Source organism: Tripterygium wilfordii, chromosome 22, assembly GCF_013401445.1.
Source record: "Tripterygium wilfordii isolate XIE 37 chromosome 22, ASM1340144v1, whole genome shotgun sequence".
Taxonomy (NCBI): Eukaryota; Viridiplantae; Streptophyta; class Magnoliopsida; order Celastrales; family Celastraceae; genus Tripterygium; species Tripterygium wilfordii.
In genome coordinates, this window is record NC_052253.1 from 2,813,155 (window position 1) to 2,837,091 (window position 23,937).

General features: G+C 37.0%; 1 protein-coding gene and 2 pseudogenes across 1 annotated transcript; 1 reads left to right on the plus strand and 2 right to left on the minus strand.

The window, feature by feature from the left end:
- Positions 1-10: 10 nt before the first annotated feature.
- LOC119991376 lies at positions 11-2,124 on the minus strand (annotated as a pseudogene).
- A 528-nt stretch (positions 2,125-2,652) lies between these two features.
- On the minus strand, positions 2,653-7,112 carry LOC119992081 (annotated as a pseudogene).
- An 11,107-nt stretch (positions 7,113-18,219) lies between these two features.
- LOC119991377 (ribonuclease S-2-like) lies at positions 18,220-19,813 on the plus strand. Its single transcript, XM_038837740.1, has 4 exons — positions 18,220-18,579; positions 18,707-18,917; positions 19,276-19,335; positions 19,584-19,813. Exons 1-4 carry the CDS (start codon positions 18,220-18,222, stop codon positions 19,811-19,813), a joined length of 861 nt encoding a protein of 286 aa, XP_038693668.1.
- The last annotated feature ends 4,124 nt before the right edge of the window (positions 19,814-23,937 follow it).

Sequence of the window (23,937 nt, forward strand, 5' to 3'; positions counted from 1 at the left end):
TGGAACTGAATAACAAATGTAAATTAAAAAATATATATATTATAAATATTTAAAATGATAAAATCAGAAAATACTAAATCCCTGTATGTGGGTGGCCAAAAAAGAAAATCGTAATCTAATAAAGTCGACCTATGTTTACAAAAACAAGAAGACAAATCCGACGGTCATCAACACAATTAGGCCCCACATAGAACCCTCAACGTAGGCTCCATTGGTGTCCCTCTGCTCTGTAGAGGGGCGTCGCCGCCGAACCGTTGTAATTCGGATTTTCTACCGTACAATTGTTGAATCCCAGCTATGTCGTCGCTGGCCAGCTCCAACTTTCTCGTCCCGGACGATATTGTCGGATACATAATCGCCTCCTCGACTGACGAATGCCCTAACCCCAACACGTGCCCGATCTCGTGCACTGCCACCGATTCAAGATCCACAGCTGATACCGCCAAGTCACCGGAAATCACCCAATTCTCGTCTCCGTCCAAGTGGAACCACCCGTTCGGAGGCGAAAACGCGTGGGCCAGCGTTCCTAAAACGCCATCGAACGGCTCCCCATCTCCGTGGTCCCCACTGTAAAATCCGATCTTGATGTCGGCGCGGGAGTACGAACTCGTCTCCGTGAAAGTTAAGGTGGTGACCTCCGACCACCGCTCGAATGCGCGTGTGAAAACGCTCTTCACATCCGCTCCAACTGATTCCCCGGGAGAAACGCGTAGGTCAGCTCGCTTTTGCTCACCGGCCAACGCGGCATGCCAGGAAGAATGTGTAGTGAGAAAACCGTGTGAAGGTGTGACGAGGTAGTATTAGACGGCGTCGTTTTACCAGAATTCATCGTGGACGTACCGTTGACTATATCCGGGTTGCCACACCGCGGCATGGTGACGTGATTCATCGTCTGCTCATCGAGCTTTCCGGTGACATTGAGATTGAAGTTCTGCTGGTAAGTCTTGATTGCCGATTCAAGCAAGTCATCGAAGTCGTCAGTGATGTTTGAAGGAGCATTCGGGATGTAACCGAAGTACTGAAAGTACTTCTTGAGTTTGCCTAATCCGTCAATCTTGTCACCAGGGTTGCAGTCAACGAGTTCTTGAAGGCATCCCAGGGACCGGCAGCGGCGGTGATGTTCCGGAGGAGCGGAGGCAGTGACGATATGTTGGGGAAGAAGTGAGCTGAGCTCGGCACTAATGAAATTGACAGTACAATTGCAAAGAAGGTAACAAAGTATTCTCATTTCGTGTGCTCTTATTACTTTGCAAAAGTGGGCGAATTGACAGAGTTTAAGAAGAGGAGGAGGAGGAGGAGGTTGAAGCCGGCGAGTTTAGGAGAACTATAAATATGATTAATATTTGTAGAAAAGTCATTTTGTGAAGGCGTGTTGAAATTGCCGCTTTGAATGTGTTGAATAAACTTGTGGAAGTTTCGTAGCGAAGGAGAATGAGACGGCGTAGGAATCCTATTGTTGTTTGTTTGTTCTTCTGGAATAATGCGGACATTTATGTGATGACTAACATTTGCTGGTTTATCTCAAGACTTTTTGATGCTTTTGCGTTTGTTTTTCTGAAAGAAATAGAAATCAGAAAGACCCACCTCGTCAAAGCCGGAAACTCCATGAAACGTCGTCGTTTCTTTGACGTGGTAGTATGAATGGAATAATGGTATCGTCTTTTTTATGATCTTTGCTCCATGTAAATTCTGATACATGGATCGTTCAATTCTCACCAAATATCAAATAAGTTGTGAAGTGTAAGATGTAAATCGTTAAATATAGGATGGTGTGCAGTCCATATTCATCTGGAATAATAGGGTCTTCAATTATCAATAGTAGTTGCAAGTTGGAACCATGAAACTATTTATGGAAATATTTTAAAGTCAACCATTAATTTTATACACATCTTAGATTATATATTTTGCACCCAACCATAACCTTTGAATTACGGTGAATTAATCAAAGTTCAATTTCGATATAACTTATAATGGTCTTTCATATATATGCCAATTGTTAACGAATTGTTTAACAGGCCGGTTAGCCCTAATTTATTCTGCACCACATATGACTTTCATGTTTTTTTTTTTTGGCATTTAATTACCATGTTCGGTGGAGCTTATGAGCAAGGTTACAAACTCCATCCCCCATACCTAAATAAGGTGTGGGGTGTTTTGTGTTGTGTTGTAACAGAAATCAATCCAAAGACAGTGCGTACACAATAGATTGACCAAACTAATAACAAATCCAAGGCATAACAATTGTAGAGAACTAAATCAAAGCGGTAAAGAACACAAAAGGTTTACTTGGTTCAGCGACAACTTACATCGACGGACAGCATAGATCGAGTATTCACTATGTCGAAGAAGATTATAAGTGAGAAACTCACCGATTACAAGGATTGATGCTCTATGTTTTTTCCTCGTTCCAAATCTGCATCTAATGTTTCAACTATACACAAAAGTACAAAGCAATGTTATATAGCTAAGAGGCATTAAGACATTTGGTCACATATTCAATTCATGAAAATAACATATCCACACATTTATCCCCAATCTTACCCGCTGTGAAAGCTTTGTGCATGGAAATTGTTACCTTTATATTACATTACTTTCAAATTCACCGACACCAAAAATAAAACTGTTGGGAGATAAAGGTGGTAGGAATTAAGAAAACACTCATTAAGAGGATAGTATAAATATATTTACAGCAGGAATATCTGAAGTTGGTTACACGGGAACAACAAATAACATATTTTTGAATTGTTTGGGACAGATGCTTAAAGGAGATTGGTAATAACTTATCACAAGCTTAACTGGCAATATGCAATGTGCGTGGGAAAACCATAACAAACCTGGGCGGTTCAAATTAACATATTAACATCTTACAGGCCTATCATAGCTGGGGGGTAAAGATGGGCAGTTCTCATTCATGTTGGCATACGGCTTTATGCGTGTTATACTGGGGCAATTCCATCCAGTACTCGCCAAGGATCTGGCAAAACGGGAGCCGACCATCCCCATTGTTGCACCAATTTGGCAGGCGGTGTTTGGTTATTCTCGAAGATCTGAAGCATGTATGCGTCACGAATCTGAGGGAAAAGGGAAAAAAAAATTAAGCCATGTTATAAACTGTACTACCCTCAAAAGAACCCGGGGAAAAAAGTAATAATTACAAAGGTAAGAAAGAAAACACTTATAACTTACTGTAAATTCAGTTACTTGAATAGAGTTTGAAAGGAAACTGAAAATTCCAGCCTCTTTATACATCTGAAGAATAAGGCAACACATGTTGTCGATTTTCCATCACTGTAGACCCATTCATCTTGTTCTGGAATGGATAGTAATTGATCGAAAGCTAGGCCACGCCGTTCAGTCTCCGCTAGGATTCCGTACAAGTCTAAACCCTGAAACAGCAGGTAAAGTGCAGCACAATGTTAGTGACGCAACAGATAAAAAAAATATAAGCTTGATGCAAATAAGAGAATTATAAATCAAAGAAAAATGGAGGCCACGGTAGAAAATTGAAGGTGTTACCTCAAGTTCCAAACGAACAATTTAGACATGCTTGGATCTAGATCCTTGCATAATTTCTTATGATAGCCGAATTTATATATTGGTAAGCACATATCCAAAAGCTAAGAAATTCAAAAACCTTATATTTCAAGAAACCAGGTTTCATGTTTAATGTCACCAAATAAACTCACATTAACCAAGTTTCCATTGGTAATTGTTCCTATACCTGAGTCTCATACAGCATTGTTCTCTAAAATGTGTCACTAAGCCACTTCTACATGAAAGGAGAACCAATGATAAAGACTTATAATTTTTAGCTTTTCATTTGGCAAGTATTGTTATATATGTGGTTCCCTTAAGCATTAGATCCCAAAAACAAAGCTGCAAAATCTATTATTGATTCTATTGCCCTTCTTCCTGGGACTTTTAGATTCACGTCCCCTAAAAAGGCAAAAACAACATATTAAATAAAAGATAGCAGCATGAAAAGATTTTGGCTCCAATGACAGTTTTGGATGTCAAATCAAAGTAAGAGACTGCAAACTCAAAATTATATCAAATGCAGACCAATTTGTATCCCACAAGCATGGAAAGAGCAATGAAGAAAAGTGTATGAACACATACCTCAGTTCCCAACCGTTTATTTAGCGCTTCGTTCCACATATTTGCAGCATAAGCTGGCTGCACTCTACTCCACATAGACATGACAGAAATAACCTGAAATCAGAATTGACCAGCTCAATCACATATTTGCGAAGTGCCAACATCATATCGAGAATATATTAGGAAGCAGAAAGCAGATATATGGAATTACATAAACTATTCAAGCCAAGACATTCATCACATTTGAGCATATCCTTTATACAGACACTTAGCATATCGTTCATGCAGACGCTTAAGCATATCATTCATGCAATGAGCATACATCATGGTAAAGCAGAAAGACTTAATCCCCAACCTGTTTGCCAAGTATCATGCCTCTAGGAAAACAAAAAGACATGCCAACATAAGTTGTATGCATAGTAAACAATGTCCCAAAAAAGTTATTAAATCTGCTGTCTATAAAAGGTGTGACACAATTAAGCAATTGGTAATTTAGATTTTAATAAAAAATAATGGTCACAACGATGAATACCAAGTGAGCATCAAGAGGTGGTGGATAGTTGTCAGCAATCGTGTCAATCCAACTAAATATCATGTTGTGATAACCCATATGGTTTGCCCCTGACATGCTTTGAGCATATTCCCATGCCGCAGTGTTGTTGAACTTTGCCACGCAGATCAGGATGAAGAGGAAGCAAGGCTATTTGCGGATTGGAACTATCTTTCAAAGCGAAATTCCACCATTCATCCCAAGGAATCACGACTATAATTTCTTCACCCTGTAATATAGTAAATAGTGTAAAGACAATTCCATCCCAGGGAACCATTCGAATTAAACACATACAGATGTAAAGTAATATTTTCAGCTTAATTTCTTCACTACCTATTTCCAGACTTTCAGTTTTCAGTACGCTTATTATATTTAAATTTTATTATGTTGTACGTTACACACCCTTTCATTCTCATGTCCTGATTCACCAACCCAAAGATTACCGATCTCGTCCTTTAAGCAAACTGCTGTATGACCAGCAAATGCCCCTGTCACCCACTTTTCCAATGTCTCAAATCCACCCCACCGACCACGAATCTTTGATACCGCCAAAAAGTCCCCAGAATGCACATCTTCAGGATTAATAGTTGCAAGCCAAGGCTTAGGACGCTTTTCAAATGTCGCACCCATGTGTTTCTCCAAGAAACAAGGTTAGCATTCTGACCCCAGACAGTATTAGAAAATAGTGCAACACATCTATTAAAGAAAACAAGGTCCCCATCATTCCAGATGGCATGAGGAACACAGAGATACCATGCTGCTTCACCTGCTCAATAGTGAGGGAGAATGTCATTTGATGCAACAAAGGCGTTAACTTTTGTTAGACATGCAAATAGCTGAAGCATACATATTCTAACTCTGCAGGTTCCTCCCAAGAATCAAACTCCAATGTATGCTCTCGAGCAGAGAAGTAGTAATCCCAAGTAATCCTATATGGTGTAGCAAAAACATAGAGATCCATACAGGTCCAGCTGTGTGCTTCGGATGTCTGAAAAGAAGAAAATTGATCTATTGAAAATAAAATATCGTGGAACAAAAGTCCAGCAAAGGAAACTAGTAAAACTAAACAGTTTTTTTTCCAAGGCACTACCAACAATCCGCCAAATATCTTTTTCTTCTACCCAAAACAAACTGAAAAATATAAAATTAAAAACAATAACAAAACATGCATGTCTTTCAACCATTTTCTTTTCTACTCGTTTTTGCTTGATAGAGGTTCAACTTTAGCAACAAATATCGACAGTGGCAATTTGAACTGATTTACCTAGTTTCATTCAATAAAAAACCTTTATTTGTGAAGCAACTGCGCCATAACTTATTTATTGAGCATGGCCTTTAAAGGAGAAGAAATCATAATTCTGGTAATCATTAGATTTCCAATTTCAGAAAGAACTTTGCATTCCAAGCATGCAGGGGCACACCATGACACCTCATCCATATAATTCTTTCAAGAACTTTTGCCAGTTTCTGTCAACGGTTTGATTAGTTCAAACCACCTCTCTACCCAAATTCCTCTTCCCATTCAGTGTTTCGGCACTGCTTCTCTATTTTCTAAGTTAAAGAGCGTCCTTCCCCTCCCATGGGGTAATGTCTTGCACAAAAAGCTAATGTAGTTGAGGAGAAAAACAAGTCTTACGGTTCATATATGACTGTCAGAGGCTCAGAGCGCTTGGAACCGATTTACTAAGTCGCATTTAAACAAACACCCTACATAGCTACTAATTCCTAACTTGTATTATATAATATATACATACAATACAAACAAATCTTATAGTTCTTAGATAACTGTCACCAGCATAATCGAAGGACAAAGTATTCAAAAGCAAAGATACAAAAGGCACAATTGACAAATGAAAACCATAATTACACCAACAATGGCTCAAAACCCACAATTTCGATGAGTAGGGGATAGCGCAAACCTTGAGATAGAGAACGCCGCCGCCCAAGCCCGTATCATCTCGATCACCTTCGGTAAACTCAAGACGTGCCTCGTTTCCATAGAAGCAAGCTCCTTTCCACTCGATTGATTCATTATTTGGGGTCACCGATCCCACGAAATACGGCAACAAATCGACCGCACTGTGAAAATTGTTCAAAACTGGCCACGAAATCTGACGCGGCAGGACTGGAAGCACATCTTTAACTGTAAAAGGGACTTTGAACGCCTGCCCAAAATCAAAACCAAAGCCTATGAAGCAAAACAGGACAAGTAAGCAACGAGAGTGAAAGGAGAGAGACATCGGCGATTGAGTAGGGCCTCTGCCGGTGCAACCCTGAAAGAGGAGAAACTCTTAGGAATCGAAAGTATCAGAGTTGATGATCCATGTGGATTTTGGGATGGATTGAGAGAAGGATTTGGGGAATTTGGGTTGGTGATTCTGATAGTTTTAGGTTTAATCAATTCAATTGAGTCTGCTTGTTTTGTTAGTTGAGGACGAGAAGGATACGTTATTTTTCTCCCACGTCAACGTGGAGAGGTGCATCGTCACCCGTCTTATTCTCTGTCCTTTGAATATTCAACTGAAAACCTTCACTAGAAGAATGAGTATTTTCTTTTTCTTTTTTACATAAAAAATAAAAGATAATGCATCTATTTTTTTTGGCCAATTAAATTTAAAAATAACGTTAATGTGCGAAGGGCAAAGTGTTTTTTTTCCCCCTTAAAAATATCATCATTCAAAATAAAAACTAATTACGGGGGAACGATGAATGAGGGACACGTGTCAGACCTCCATTGGATAGGCATGTGAGGAATTATTATGCATATGACAATGGTGTGGTAGGGGACGCACACTGTCCAGCTCGTATCATGATGGTCGTGACTTCAGGGAGTAATTAGTCGTGAATTAAGGGATGTGGCATAATCATCTCATAAGTTTAGCCTAACAACAGGAAAGATACATTTAATTCTCCCACTATAAAAAGAAGAGACACCCCCGAGTTAATTTATGAAGCACTACTTGTGATTATTATACTAGTAATAATCTTGAGACTTACTTGAGTGTCTGTGACTCCGACACTCAAACAACGATTGTCAAACTCACTGACCAAAATAGGCTTTAACCGAATAGCTTAGGATTGTACCGTGGAGTGTTCGGCCAAGATGGTATAATTTTTGTCTACTATATTTTGGCGACCATAGTGAGAAGAGATATATTTACATGACGAGTCAAGTTGAAATTTCTACATGGCAAACATAAGATCAGAAGTCGGACTGGAAGCAAGAGGATAATGGCAGACATTCATACACCAAAAGTGAGTATGAGAGGCGAATCCTAAAGAGGGATCTGCACAAGGACGAGGAGCGTTGAAGGGAGCGACACTCCTATCATGCTGGAAGCAAGCCCCATGAGACAAGACAACAAGATGAAAAACCAAACTAGAATGACAACAAGCCTGATGCAATGTGGGTTGACCTCATCTATGGGGCTCAGCAAAGATTTATGAAAAGGCTCTTGATGAAATGACTAGCTCTCTATTTATGTGAAAAGTTCCGAGAAGGCTGGTCATACCCACATTTTGTTGTAAATCCACACCCTCATACACACCAACAATATGGGTTGTCTAGTTCCAGTGGATACATCGGGCCCGCACGCCTTTGTTTCTTCTTAGGCCCAAGCAGGTGGGCTAGGCCCAACCCACTCAAGCCTAGGAAAAGGCTTTGTTGGTGGTAAGAGGTGGGCTTAACCTTATAAACAAGGCATGAGTGCCCACATCTTTAGATGTGGGACTTTTTACACTCCCCCGCACTTGTGGGCTGGGTTATGCCAGACCCAACAAGTGGAGTAGAGGTCATGTCCAACAGGAACGAATTCCTCTGATACCATGTTGTAAATCCACACCCCCGCTTTTGGTTGTCCGGTTCCAGTGGATACATCGAGCCCGCACGACTTTGTTTTTCCTTAGGCCCAAGCAGGTGGGCTAGACCCAACCCACTCAAGCCTAGGAAAAGGCATTGTTGGTGGTAAGAGGTGGGCTTAGCCTTATAAATAAGGCATGAGTGCCCACATCTTTAGATGTGAGACTTTTTACACATTTGAACAGTTCAACAGCGGCACTAACGTTGTCGCCCATTTAGACCAGTTCATTTGAAAAATGATCTCACCAACTTTGGGGATTATGGCTAGCCAATGATGTAGACAAGGTGACAAGGGGATAGGGACGGCAAGTATCCCGAGATCAGATGATGTGGATATAGCATCTTGTCATGCGCGTAATACGAACGGTAAAAGTAGAGTGGATGGCTGTCAGCCTGTCATACTTGAGATTGGCTTTGGGCTTGCTTTCGTATAGTCCATGGGCGATCATAGTGGACTTACGCAAAGAATGGGCTGTGGGCTTCATCAATCAAAAGAATTGACCGGGCTTTGATTCATGCAGAAGAAAATGGGCCTGAACCATGTTTTCGTCACTACAAATTACATTATTCTGGACTGTATCTATCTTTGTTGGATGACCAAACCATGATTGAGAAAGCTCAACACTCTGCACAACAAAAGCACTCTGAATCCCCTACAAATTGGGTAATTGTTTGACTAGCGTTTCGTTTTTTAATGGTTTGACTTAGATCTCTTGTTTTCTCAGTGGCTTTGGGTCGGGAGCCGTCTTCTTTTCTCAGTGGTTTGACTCAGTATGTAAACCTCTATCCAACAAGATCCATTGTCGATACATTTTATCAGGTCGATCTTAATTACATTGTTTTTGAAAACAATGTAATAAAAATATGGATAACTTAAAAACAATGTAATAAAAATATTGAATACTAAAAAAATGAAATTACAATAGTTTTCAAAAGCACATTGAAATTAGGCCTTAAAAGATGAAATTTAGATTAAATTCACTTTCCAAAGAAGCATAAATCCTTGTTCATATATTCATAATGAAAACAATGTAATTACATGTGTATCATTAGAAATTTCATTGTTTATTTTAAAAACATTGAAATTTGAAGTTTAACATATGTATTATTGACAAATAACTAAAATTGATCAATTGTATTACATAATACATTATGTCATGTATTATTTTGTAGTAATTACATTGTTTCTAAAAGCAATGTAATGACTATATGGAAACACTGAAAAATAATGTAATAACGATTCGAACACTGAAAAAACAATTTGCTAATAATCTGCAATATTCAAAAAATAATGTAATAACGGGTTTACTAGTGTCATTTGTGTTTTTGATTTATATGCCCTAAACATGATGATTGAGACTAATTGGGAACTAAGGGACTGATTGTGGGGTTTTGCAAAGCATGGATTAGCCAATAATTTCACATATATTACGCATAATTTTTTTTTAATGAATTTAACAATCTGCAAAACCTAAACTTAAATTCAAGACTCGAGTGGACATGAAAGAAGGATTTTATGAGAAATTGGAGTCTGAAATTCAAGGTCTAAGAAACACTTACTATGTTGGGGGGCTTGTGGCATTTGAGCTTTCAGAGAGAAATTCGTCTTATGCGATGTCTCTAGTTTGAAAGCACTTTGCAAGTAATGGTTTCTTTCCAGTAAGAAAAACCGGGTCAAAAAGGGGTTGTCTACTTCGGATAATTGTTATGGCCGGCGAAGGGTTGGGCTAGGTGCTTCTCACCTCAGGGAGTCCAACACTGGTGACGGCGTGCAAAGAAGAAGCCGGAGGTGGCGGGATCGGCAGTTCGAAGTAGAGGAGGATCGCAGCTGTGTAGGCTTTTTCCAGCGAAAACCTTGGCCATTGCTGTCGGTGGAGGACTGGGGTAGCTGCCCTATGGCTTGGCGCTTGTTTTGGCACCAGCGGTGGCGCGAACAGTGGCCGGACGGCGAAGAGGCCATAGTTGGCCGTGAGGTAGGGAGAAGGGAGAAGGGAGAAGAGATAAGGAAGAGAGGGAAATAATGAAAAAGAAAAAGATTTTTTTTTTAATTAATGCCAGGTTGTCATGTTTAGTCAGCTTTGTCAGATAGACTGGTATATTACTGGGATAAAATTTGTTGGGATACAAATCATTTTCGCTTGGAATTTATTTGATTTAATTTAATCTTTATTATAATTTGACGTGACAATAATAGAGTTAGTTTGGGTCCTGATGTGGCAGCAACAAAAGCATTTCTTTATTCAGTAATCATATTATGTATATGATTTTCATGTATCCAAAATGTTCATATCAAATAAAATGCACGGTTCTACAAAAAAATTAATCAACCAAGACATGTTTATTTGATTTAAATTCTTTTTTAAATAATTTTTTATTTCAATCAATACATACAAATATTTTAATAATGTTTGTAAACTTTGAAAGATTTACAAAATGAATTTATTTATTTCGAAAATCACTACCGACCCGATTCCAAAATCAATGCATGCCTAACTACGTGCACAAAGGAGTTTTAGAAAGAGTGAACGGTTACGACTCAACAAATAGCATGTAAGAATCGAAAAACAAAATAAATAACGAGTACTAGGCAAATAGAGAGATAATTTCACAGAAATTTCAAAATATGGTCTCACTTATCAAATTGGGCCTAAATATCTCAAATGGGCTAAACACTTATAAGAGGATATAAAAGTCCAAAAATGGGTCGAACACTTTTCAATTGGGCTTAAGTTGTTCTCACTGGTCAAGTACCCAAAGTGGGTCAACACCATCAATCGGGGCACTGAGTCCCATCCATGACTCGATCACTGTCTAGCCACTGACGACGGCTAATGGCGCCTCCGCTTCCATGGGTAGACTCGCCTCAGGATTCCGGTCACCAGGGTGGTGACCTGAGGTCCCGACGTTACATCCATGCGTCCAGGTCAACATATTTAACAAAGCATACTCGTGCGGTACTCAAATTGTTGATTGATAATTACAAGCGTTGGCACAAAAAATCAAGAGTTATTGGGATGAGTATTTTTGAGAAAGGTAAAGCTATGTGAATCCGATTTATCCACAGAAATCGAACAATATTATTGATGTATATGGGTTGATAGAAAAAACCAAAAGTGTTGGGGACTATTGTAAAAATGGGACCTTTAATTTTATTTTATTTTTCCAAATATTGAGTGTTACTTAAATAAGTGTGGGCTATTATATAACACTAATAGTTTTTCAAAAATATGGAGTTTTAGGGGTTCGAGGGTCCTGAATAGCCGCCCATGTCAATCGCCCCCAAGAATGCTCCTAGGGACCATGACAAGAGATGCATTGGATTGGTCTCCTACGATCTTTTCGATAGGAAAAACAGTATCAAAGGGTTTCCAAAAACTAAAAAATAAAGTAGTTGTCTTTGGAGTGTTCACCACTTTTTTCTTTTGTTTTTTTTTCTTTTTTTTTTTAAGGAAACCGGAAAATTTATTTCATAAGGAGGAGAAGAATAGCCCTTCTCCGGTGGCTCACAATGGGGGGACTAAACCTAACCCATGGACAAAAAGAACAAGAGAACAAGCACCAAGGAGGAAATGAACAAACCATAACAATAACAAACCAAAAGGGTAGACAAAAGCCTAAAAATAGAACATTAGCAGTTAATCTGTCTCATGACAGGGACCCCCATCGAGTCAATGTATATCATACCTTTAACTTGAGCTGGAAGGTCGTTGTATCTGTAGAAGTAGCTAGATTGCTTACCTTGGGAAGCCTTTGTGGCTAGAAAATCTGCACAACCATTGATTTCCCTGAAGATGTGCTTAAACTGGATATCCATAGATCCATAACTTTCTTCAATCTGTCTTTTAATATAAATAACTTTCCAAGGACAATGATAGTTAGATGACAGAATGTTAATAGCAACCAAAGAGTCAGATTCAACCTGGATATGATTAAATCCTAGGGATTTAGCAAGGCAGATGCCATCATGAATAGCCTTCATTTCGGTCCAAGTAATAGAGTAAGCACCATAATAATTAGATAAACCAGCCACAAATTGACCATTGTGATCTCTCAACAAGCACCCCCCACCAGCATCACCATTATGACCAAGCACACTACCATCACAGTTTATTTTCACATAAGAATGAGGAGGAGGGTTCCAATATAAAACAGTCATCCTGCCTTTCTTTTGAGCCTTCACAGGTAAATTGAAAAGAGTATTTAAGAAAGTGTCTTTGCAAATGTCCCGGTGAGTTTTGCAAGAGCTTTGAAAAATCAATCTAATTTGATCAATGACACAATTAGTGATCTCATGACTTTTTAGACCAAAGTCTTCGAATCTAGACTTGTTCCTGGCTTTCCAAAGCTGCCAGCAAACACATACAGGAATTAAACAAGCCAAAGAACCTAAGATTGAGTTTTTCTTTTTAAATTTCCACCAATCAGCCAAAATGATATGAATAGGATCACTTCTAAAGGACATGCCAACCAGATTATAAAAGAAGGACCACACAACAACTGCAATAGGATTTTCCACAAAAATATGAAATAGAGATTCAGTTTGGGGATGGTCTTTACAACATTGACATTTAGAAACCAACTGAATACCTATTTTGAGTAAGGCTTCATCCATAGGCAAAGAGTTTTGAATCAATCTCCACATGAAGAAAGAAATTTTTAAAGGGATTAATTCATTCCAGAGAGAAACAAATAATGCAGAATAAGCATCATGAATTCTCATGGAGTCATAGGCAGACTTAACAGAGAACAAACCATTGTCATTAGGAGACCAAACCATCAAATCATTCCTATTTGAAATCTGAAAGTTATATCTACCTATCTTGAACTATGATCAGGAATGAGGATATTTAATTTATCAAAGTCCCAATTGTCATTCACAATGAAACTATTCAACTTAGAGGGCCAACTAGGATCAATCTCAATCCTATTAGAAATAGGGCCATCCCCTAGCCAGTTATCTCTCCATAGGTTAATGTTACCTTTCCCAATTATGAATTTCATATTGTTTTCCATAAAATTTCTAACCCTACAAATTCTTTTCCAAGTGAAGGAGCCTAAGGGAGAAACTATGGAGGGGTGAACATTCCTGCAGAATTTTTGACTCATAAAGAGAGCCCACATGGATTTCAAATTCCTGAATTTCCACCATAACTTACAATTTAGAGCTTGCACCATAACATCAAAGCTTCTTATACCTAAACCACCCTCAGCATAAGGCCTGGTGATTTTCCTCCAAGCAACCTAATGATGTTTTTTGCCAAATTCAGAATTTCCCCAAAGAAAATTAGCACATATAGAGTTCAAATGATTAATGACTTTTTTAGGGGGATCAAGAACAGAGAACAAGTAGGTAGGGAAGGAAGACAAGACATGCTTTAGCAAAATTAGTTTTCCTCCTGAAGAGAGCATAGCGGTACTCTAATTCACAATATGAGATTTAAATTTTTCAACTAAATTGTCATACATGACAATTCTTTTCCTATCACAGGACAAAGGGCACCCTAAATACACTATAGGCAACTCTTTTCTTTTAAAACCAGAGATGTGGAGAAGGGTGTTAATCCTAGACAGGTGCATCTTTTTAGGAAAGATTATGCAACTTTTTTCTTTGTTGATCTGTTGGCCAGAACATTTTTCATATAAAGAAAGGACTTTCATAAGACCTTCAATGGCCTTTTTAGAACCATTAGAAAACAAGAGCAAGTCATCCGCATAAGACAAGTGAGAAATAGCATTAATTTCTCTTCCAGAGTAATAAGAAAAAGCAGGATTGGCAGCATGGAAGGTTTCCAGGGCTCTTGAAAGAGACTCAGCCATGAGAATGAATAGAGCAGGAGATAGAGGGTCTCCTTGTCTTAGGCCTTTCTCTGATTTAAAAAAACCAGTGGGTTTGCCATTAAACAAGATAGAAAACCAGTTATTGGAAATAAGATTCCAAACTAAATCAATCCAACATTCACTAAAACCTAATTTTCTAAGAATTTGAATAAGAAAAAACCAGGAAACTTTGTCAAAGGCTTTAGCCATATCCAACTTGATGACTATATTATTACCTCTAACTCTCTTGTTCAAATTGGAAATAAGTTCTTGGGCAAGTAATATGTTGTCAGAAATATCTCTATCTTTCACAAATGCACATTGGTTAGGAGAAATAATTTTAGGCAGAATGTTACCTAATCTCTTAGCCATAATTTTGGAAAAAATTTTGTTTAAAAAACTACATAGACTTATAGGTCTAAGCTCAGTTATTTTAGTAGGATGAGGCACTTTAGGGATCAATACAATTAATGTGCTAGTACAAGCCTTTGGCAGGCTATGACCCACCCAGAAAGCCCTACAGGAATCCACAATGTCATGCCCTATGATATCCCAACAAGATTGAAAGAAAAGGTCATTGAAACCATCAGGGCCAGGACTGCTATTAGCATTAAAGGAGAAAACTGCCTGCTTGACCTCTGAATGATCGGGGAGTTGGTCAAGCAAGTCATTATCGACTTGAGAAACAATCCTAGGAATGTTTTGAATAAAAAGATCAGTGATATCCTTATTTGGATGATTTTGGGGAAGAGACAGGTGGTTCTTAAAGAAGAGATTTATGGCTTTCCCTAGATCTTCACCTTGGCACCAAATACCATTATCGTCTTTCAAATTATCAATGAAAAGCTTTTGTCTTTGGGCTTTGACAGAGGCATGAAAAAATTTAGTGTTAGCATCCCCCTCTTTGCACCATTTAGTCCTAGCTTTTTGTTCCCAAAACATTTCTTCTTGTTTAAGAACACTTGAGAACTCTGCAGTTTTTTGCAATAAAGAGTTTTTTAATGCTGCAGTTGGGGTATGATCATAAGCAGATTGAATTTGATCAAGATCATTTTCTACAGAGTTTATTTTTTGGAAAATATTGCCAAAACAGTTTTTGTTCCAAACTTGAAGAGCTTTTTTCAATCTTTTTAGTTTTTCACAAACTAAGTTAATTGATCTGCCCTTAATAGGATCATCCCAACTATTTCTAACTATCTGAAGAAAATTTATGTGAGAGGTCCAGGCATTTAGAAACCTAAAGGGTTTGGGGGAGCTAGAATTAATAGGAATCATTTTGATTAAAATTGGGGAATGATCTGAGTTAGCTCTAGGAAGGTGAGAGACAAAAGTAGAGGCAAAAGAAGATTGCCAAATACCATTAGCACAGATCCTATCAATCCTAGACCAACAAGTTCCATTAGACCAAGTAAAGTTAGATCCTGAGTAGCCCAAGTCAAAGAGATTAGCATGATGAAGGGCTTGAGAGAAGTCATTGACAGCCCCTCTATTAATACCAGTAAGACCTCTTTTCTCAGAGGGAGAGAGAACCACATTAAAATCCCCTCCCACACACCAAGGCATATCTAGAGAAGAGAGATTTTGGAGCTCAGACCAGAGAGGGATTCCGTCTTTCCTTTTGCATTTAGCATACACTGCAGAAATAAGGCAAGGACCTTGACCTAAATTAGCCTCTAAAGTTAGAATCTGATCATGGTCATAGGCTCTCTTTAAAGGGAGGGTCTCATTCCAAAACATCCAAATTTTACCAGAGGAGTTACTAGCAAAGGAATTCAATCTAATCTTTTTGGCTAAACTTTGAATTTGATCCACAGGGATAAAAGGCTCAAGAATAGCTAAAATTTGGATGTTATGAGTTTTTCATAAAAATTTTAACCTACTAATAGAAGCGGAGTTGCCAACTCCCCTAATGTTCCAAATTAAGCAATTAAACATCATCATTAAAAGTGGTTTTTTGAGCTTGCTTAAGCTCTCTGGTTTGAGATTTTTTTGAAGAGCCATTCTTTTTATGGTTCTGTTTTGGGGGAGATTTCTTTTTGTTATGAGAGTTAGCTACTTTTCCTTGAGTAGTAGGCTCTTCAAAAAGAACTACAGCCAAATCTATCCCTTTTCTAGTTTTCTTTTTTTCAGACTTACTATAATGTTTATAAAATTGTTTAGACATGTCTGAAAAACACTCTGCATTATTAAGTTTATCCTGAATAACTTGACTCCTATGGACAGCTATAGAAGAATCATCACAGATTCTAAGAGGAATCATGCAATGGGGGGTTTGAGAACCATTAAGAGAAGCTAAATCATTGTATGTCATCTGATTAAGGTCATTAGCTGAAGAAGTTCTTCTTAAGGATTGACTAGTGGATGTGAATTGACGACTGTAAGATTCAATCAAAGCAATATTCTCAGCTCCCTTAATTTGCTCAGTTTGAGTGTCCAAGATTTCAAGGTTTTGATCAGAATGGGTCTGATCAGAAAATTCAGCTTGATTTATATCTTTGGGCCCATGGACAACATCCGCATTTTTTGAGATAGTTGGGTCGTTATCTACAAGATCAACAACTTGATCTAGATCATTTAGAATTGAGAATCTATTATTTATTCTAGGAGGGCTGTCAGGCTCACTGTCATTAAAAATGTCAGGCTGATTTTGGTTGGCATTAGAGCATTCAGGGACATCTAGAGCGTTCTGAATTTTTTTAAAGATTTCTTTTAGAGGAGCCTGTGTTACAGAAGCTGGAAGATTGGGCTTATCCCCTTGCTTTTTGACCCCTACAACCTTCCATTCAGTGGAAGGTTTTTTGGTCTCTAAAGTGGGGGGATTAACAACAGCACTATTGTTGTTCTTGGGTTGGGGAAGACTAAGTTTTTTTGGACCACAGTTAGACTCAATATGACCAACCGAAAAGCATTTGGAGCAGTATTTTGGGATGTTTTCATATTCTACTGCTTGCCAATAGTCCTCACCTTTGTTCCCTAATTTGATCCTAATTCTTTCTGGAAAATCACCTAGTAAGTCCATGGCTACACTGATCTTAGCCATGTTAGGGCGAGAGAGAGAGGCAGTGGCTGCATCGATCCTTAGAGGATCACCGAGGCCTTTCACAATATAAAATAATGAAGAATCATTGAAGAATAAGGGGGGCAAACCTGGAAGAGTTACCCAGACAGGCACAATGGATGATTCCTTGTCAGGTTTGAAGTTGTAAGTCCACTTCGAGGTTTTCATCATCTGGCGCCCAATGTACCAGCTATCTTTTGCCCACATTCGATGAAAATCCTCGTCATTGTTCAGTTGAATCAATATGTGCTTACGATCCAAGACCCCCAATTTGCAATCAGCTTTGAGGTTAAGGGTTAGGAATTGTTTTCTTAACCACTCAATCGGCGGTCGCTGGTGAGCAAACTTACCAATGAGGGTGCGGTTGAAAGGTAAGGAAAGAGATTCAAGTTCCTCGTCAGTAAATTCAACGGCTGGTTCGCCGAGAAATTTCAAGGAAGGTTTGGATTGAAAGGAGATAGGTTTGGGCTGGGAGAGGAGAGGGTCTTTCATTAGAGAAGCATATGATTTGGAAGGATCAGGGGGCTTCTCTTCTAGTGGCAGAACACGGCCAACGATGACCGGCACGGCCATTGGAATGGAGATACAGTCGGAAACGGCTATAAATTTAAGAAAGCTTTTTATCGGAGCTAGTAGTTGTTTGATTAAAATGAAAAAAGGTTAAGTGTTCACCACTCATCTCTGTCTCCGGTTAATATTACATATGAGAATGTAAATTCATCTTTTTGTATGTATTTGTAATAGATGATACTGTTATTGTTTACTCTTCTAGGATTGTATTTTCATATTTGTCATTTCATTAGAAAATATTCTATCCAAAAATATATATATACACATATGTATATGTACAAACACGCATTGAACATTTCAGCTGAGATCGAGCTCTTCGTTTGTCGAGAAATGGCAAGAAGATTGTCAATTGGTAAGACCATTATTTGCCTTCTTGCAATCATTGTCATATCACTAGTGCTTGATACAAAAGCACGAATGCACAGACGATATCAGTTCTTCAAGATCGCTGTCAAATGGCCAACATCATATTGTAATACTGGCCATTTTTCTTGTCAAGGACCAATTGTAGTAAATTTCACAATCCATGGTCTCTTTCCAATGTATTTTCCTAATACTATTGTTCCTCCCTATGATGAAGATAGTGGATGCACTGATATCACACCCATGAATGAAGATGATATTGATGTAAGTACATACATATACATATATATATATCAGTTTTAGTTTTTGTCTCTTTCCTTTTATGCATCTTCAACTCGATCTAATTATAGATAGCTGACAATTATCTTTATGTTATTGTCCGTGTCAACAGCTCGATTACCTACGATCGATACTAGATGAAATGAATATGTATTGGCTGGATGTTGTGTACGACAATTGGGTGAGAATGAATCTAGCACTTTGGCGAAGACAATTTTGGAGACACGGCAAGTGTTTTGACTATCCTGATCATCCTTTATACCATTTCAACATTGCCTTAGATTTTATAAGGAGGGTCAATCTTCTTCAGATACTCGACGATGGTAAGTATATATAAAGTGATAATAATCTGCAAAAAGGAATTTTAAAATTCTTACAGAAACATAGACTGTTACAAATTCATATGTCCCACATCGCTTGGCCAAGCCTAGTGATATGGGTTTATTATATAAACTAGCCCCCTCTCACATTTATGAGGTTTCTTCTCATCGGTCCAAGTACTAGGGGTGTTCGCGGTCTGTTTCGATGGGTTTTTTGAGGTTTTTTGAAATGAAAATAACCAAATAAATTGTCGGTTTTTTTGTCGGTTCGATTTGATTTTTAGTGAAAAAATGTGTAACTTTGTATTATAAAAAATCGACCAATCATTTCGGTTTCAGTTTTGGTGGGTTTTTTGAACAGTCCTATCAAGTACCATTAAGTGTGATGGTCTAGGGAGGAACAAAGCCGTGAGGGCTCGAGGTATTAACGACAATTATAAACTCAAAACAAACATTATCATGGATGTGAGTAGGGTTGAGATTTTTTACTTCAACTATAGATATCCTAGAATTTTTTTTCTTGATTTTTCAAACTACTCAATCATACATGGTTTATCTGTGTTCTTGTTTTACCTTAAAATAACAACACATCCATAATCGATTAAGGTGAAAGAATTTGATAGTAAGTGGCATTCTTAATCTTTACATGTATTTTCTCACATTAAACAGCAAGAATTACTCCTCGCAATAGAGAAGGATATCTTGCATCCTACATCGCTGGTAATATTAGCAGGGCTGGGAGAAAGAGAGTTCAAATTCGCTGTAACGAGGACGCACATAAAGTCTTGCAACTCTTTGAGGTCGTAATATGCTTCGAGCCGAATGGTGTTGCTATACCTTGCGCACATGGTTACATTGACTGCACCGAGAATGATATGATAAACTTCCCTCTTCCTTAATCAAGTGTGTATTAGATTATAATAATAGATAGTGCTTTGAACCACCGACACTTCCATAAAATGTTCTATATTTTGTAAGTTATATATGAAACAGTGTTGTCATATATTATGTGGGAATAACGTCTACGTATATTTTGTTTGTCACCGATTTTGTTCACTGTGGGAGCCTTGTGCATGTGTATGTGTTGTCTAAAAAAAAAACTTATTGTGATACCTTAATCTAACTACCAGTAATAAACTTGTCCTATAGATGAACGTTAAAAGTAACCTCTTATTATGTTTTTTTTTTTAACACCTCTTGTACCTGGTCTCCATTACATTGAAATATTTGTCACGTTTCCTACAAATAAATCTTGAAGTTTTTCTAGCAATTGGCGCTCCATTTGTTTCACCAAATATAATTTGATGAAGAATGTTTTTTTTTATGTAATATATATATGTATTTTTAACAACCTGAGTGATAATTTAGTGGTGAATCTCTCTGAGATCAAACCGTATACACTCGGAAGGTCTTGAATTCAATTCCTACGTACTAGGAGTAATACCCTTATGACAACGCAATGAACTTTGGTCCAACTTACCATATCGGATATTCAAAAGATAAACATGCATGGTATCGTTCTATGTTAAAGTAAATATAATTCATTTGTTTATAATTAAAAACTTTCTTGTTGGGAAAATGTTAGATAGCTAAGACAAAAATAGTTTGCCTACGCATTTATTACAATTATTTGGAGTTAAAATGAATGGGAAAAAAAAATTGTATTTATTAGATGTTAATCGAACGAACGGTCTACAATGATTCTTTAAAAAGCTAAAAGGTGTAGGTTCTTAAAGCCTTAAACTTAAAGGGGTGAATAAGGCCCAATCCATTAAAACACAACCAAACAAGAGAATGAGCTTTTGATTCACTTCAGCCAAACCTAACATCAACGTCCACAACCGTGTGCAGAACCATTATATGTACTATCCATATTTCATAGTCGTTAGGTACCGCTTGATTGCCACTCATTGCAAATACGTAAAAGAAAGATTACTTGCACCGTGCGGACATAAATTTAAAATCCATAAAACTTTAATTTATACAAGAATTTTTCTATATGCACTTAAAGTCTTACAATGTGAATCTATGTTTCAAAACCAACACACGACATACTTGCCTTGCTCAATATCTCTATTTTTTATGAAGGAATATTTAGTGAACACTTAAAGAACCTTCTTTTATGAAAAAAAAAAATCTTTCTATTGTGGGTTCAAAATTAAAATTCGATAGCGTTACGTATATTTAATAAATTCAGCCATAATAAGCTATAATATGTAATTAAACAACGTAATAATAAAAATCAATGTAATTAGCTAACGTAATAATACAATTTAATGTAATTAGATAACTTAATACTGTTATAAAAAAATTGTTAGGGAGACGAAGAGTTTTGGCTAAAAATTTGCTCATTACATTACTTTGACTGGGTCAACATTGGCCTCATCTTTTACGTAATTGGTCGAATGATAGCCTGACTATATACATATATATCCGAGAATAGTGGCTTCATGTCTCCATGAGTGCGTAATATCTTCACATTCCCCTCTCAAAAAAAACTTATTTAATTACGTGATCAATATGTTTATTCTTTTCCACATTCATCTGCGAAATCTATACACATACAATGACGTGAAAACCAAGCAACAAAAACAAAAAAGGGTAATACCTGCACATGATCGAAATTAATTAATTGATGTGTTGTTTCTCAAAGAAAGCAATTCAGAGTTGGCAAACATGCAAGCCAATGTCGGAAGTTGTTAATTGTGTTAATACCTGTATTCACACCAATATAGTGTAAATCACCGATATAATTTATAAATAAAAATTCAATCTCTCAATCAAGATAACCTTTTTAAGGACAAAAATTGTACGAATCTTAGGACAAGCTTGAATAATATCTCTTCGAATTGTTTGAGTTGAATTTATGTGCTACTCTCACAAAGAAATTTGGGATAATAAAAAAAAAATTAATCTCTATTTAATCCGAACTTCTCTTTTACATGGGATTTTTTTTTTAGAATCGAACTTGGATCAGTTTCCTAAATCAATGCTCTCCTTGTTGATTTTCTCTTCTATACGTGGGAAATTAGTAAGATCATAATATATATGTATTGTAATCACCAAAATATATCTTTAAGTAATCAATAATAATATTCTTTTCCCTTTCCATTTCTTAATTGAGAAGAATTGTTTAATTTCTAACTAAACTTTGACTCCAAGCTAAGACCTAATTGAAGATCCAAATATTTACAAGATTGCTTTGATGAAGCAGCCTTCACAATCACAGGCCGTCTGATTATCTTCTGATCCTCCAATCTCTCATCAGCCCTCATTAGCGTAAGCATGCCCGCTTCTCGCCTCTGTGCGCGTCGTTTTGACCCATGACACGAAAATCATGGTCAAACTGGTTGAAACTAATCTGAGGAGACTGATCCTCATGGAATGTAAGCAGATCAGATGAATTAGCACTATTATAACAAGAGGGATCATAGTACCATGGAGTAGTACCGGATCCATGGTATCCAAACCCTTGATAATAATAATATTATTATTATTAGAAGGCTGAAGATAATTATAGTTGATGCTAGCCTTCCTTGCTTGAAGCTCCAACCTCTTCTTCTTCATTCTTTCCTTCTTGTGTGCATTCTGGTGACCCCCTAATGCTTGTGAGTTTGCAAACTCCTTGAAACAATACTGGCACTCGAACTTCTTGTCGTCGACAACCGCTACGACGTCGTCCTTGGAAGCCTTCTTGTTGCTGTTGTTGTTGTTTGTATTCTCTTGTAGGGGAAGGAGAAATACTTGTTGATGAATTCACACTTTCATGATCTCCTTCACTAGGGTTATTAGTTGGGTAATTGAGCTCAAAACCCAAATAGTTTCAGCCTCTTTTGATCAACAACAGTACTCGAGTAATCGACATCTTTGTTCATCACTATGGCACTTAAATTTAATTTGAAGCTTTTTGGGATGTAGGTTTACAAGTATTGTGAGAGATGGTACTACCATTTTATAGTGAATTCATGATATGGGTGCATTGCATCTCAAAACAGGATTAATTTTTAATAATTTAATCTAGAATTAATATATAGCATAAAGGCAATAGAAAATTAATTTAGAAAAGTCAGAGATTGGAAGGCCATCTCATGCCATTTTTTGTTGATTTTTTTTCACATTTTATAGTAGATATACCTCAAACTTTCTCAATCAAAGTAGATTTCGTGTGCCTTTTTATATAAAAAAAAATGCACCCACTTGGACATTAAAATCATATATATTCCATGCTTAAAGAGAGGATAAAGGTTAATTAGTATAATATTAACTTTAATTAATTGATTGATTGATTAACAAAAGTCAAACAAAGTTGGAGATGCAATCTCCTGGAAGGAATTAAGGGTCTCTGACAAATCTCCCACTGTACGTTTAAAAGCATATCTAACACTAATTATTATCTTAACATTAATTATTATCTCCCAATGTCCTAATTAATGGATGATTCATGCATTGTCCTCTACCAAACACATATATAACATATGACAGTTTTATATATATATATATATATATATATATATATTATAAAAACATTTTATGTAGCTGTGTGGGTGACAAGTCCAATCCACTATAGTCTCCAATAATGTATATAAAAAATATGAAATTTGTAGAAAATGTGATTATTCAGCACTTGAAGAAGCTTCTTTGTAATTATCCTCTCCACCCAAAACACCTTATATATATATATATATATATATATACAAACAATGATTTTAATATGTAGCTATCTTGACCATAGATATATATATGTTTTGGAAAAGGTATTAGAATAGTATTAAAAGGAAGAGGAGTAGTTGTTAAGCTAATTAATTAAACAACGAAATATTTATTTATTAAGATTAAGTGGGTAATGATGTAAGCATATATACTAATAAGGGTCTTGTATGAGATCTGATCATATCTTCTTAGAGCAGACAAAAACCTAACATTTTTTTTATACCCCAAAAGCATATGTTTTTCAGGTGAATCAAAGTCATAATTTAAATATTAATTATATTGTATGAATTATAATCAAAAGCATTTGTGTTGG

Excerpts from the sequence above, each read along its gene's own strand:
- LOC119991377 (XM_038837740.1), top strand. The coding sequence starts at position 18,220 with ATGTATATGTACAAACACGCATTGAACATTTCAGCTGAGATCGAGCTC. Across the intron at positions 18,580-18,706 it reads TGAATGAAGATGATATTGAT|CTCGATTACCTACGATCGAT; the intron begins GTAAGTACATAC and ends CCGTGTCAACAG. Across the intron at positions 18,918-19,275 it reads TCTTCAGATACTCGACGATG|TCCTATCAAGTACCATTAAG; the intron begins GTAAGTATATAT and ends TTTTTTGAACAG.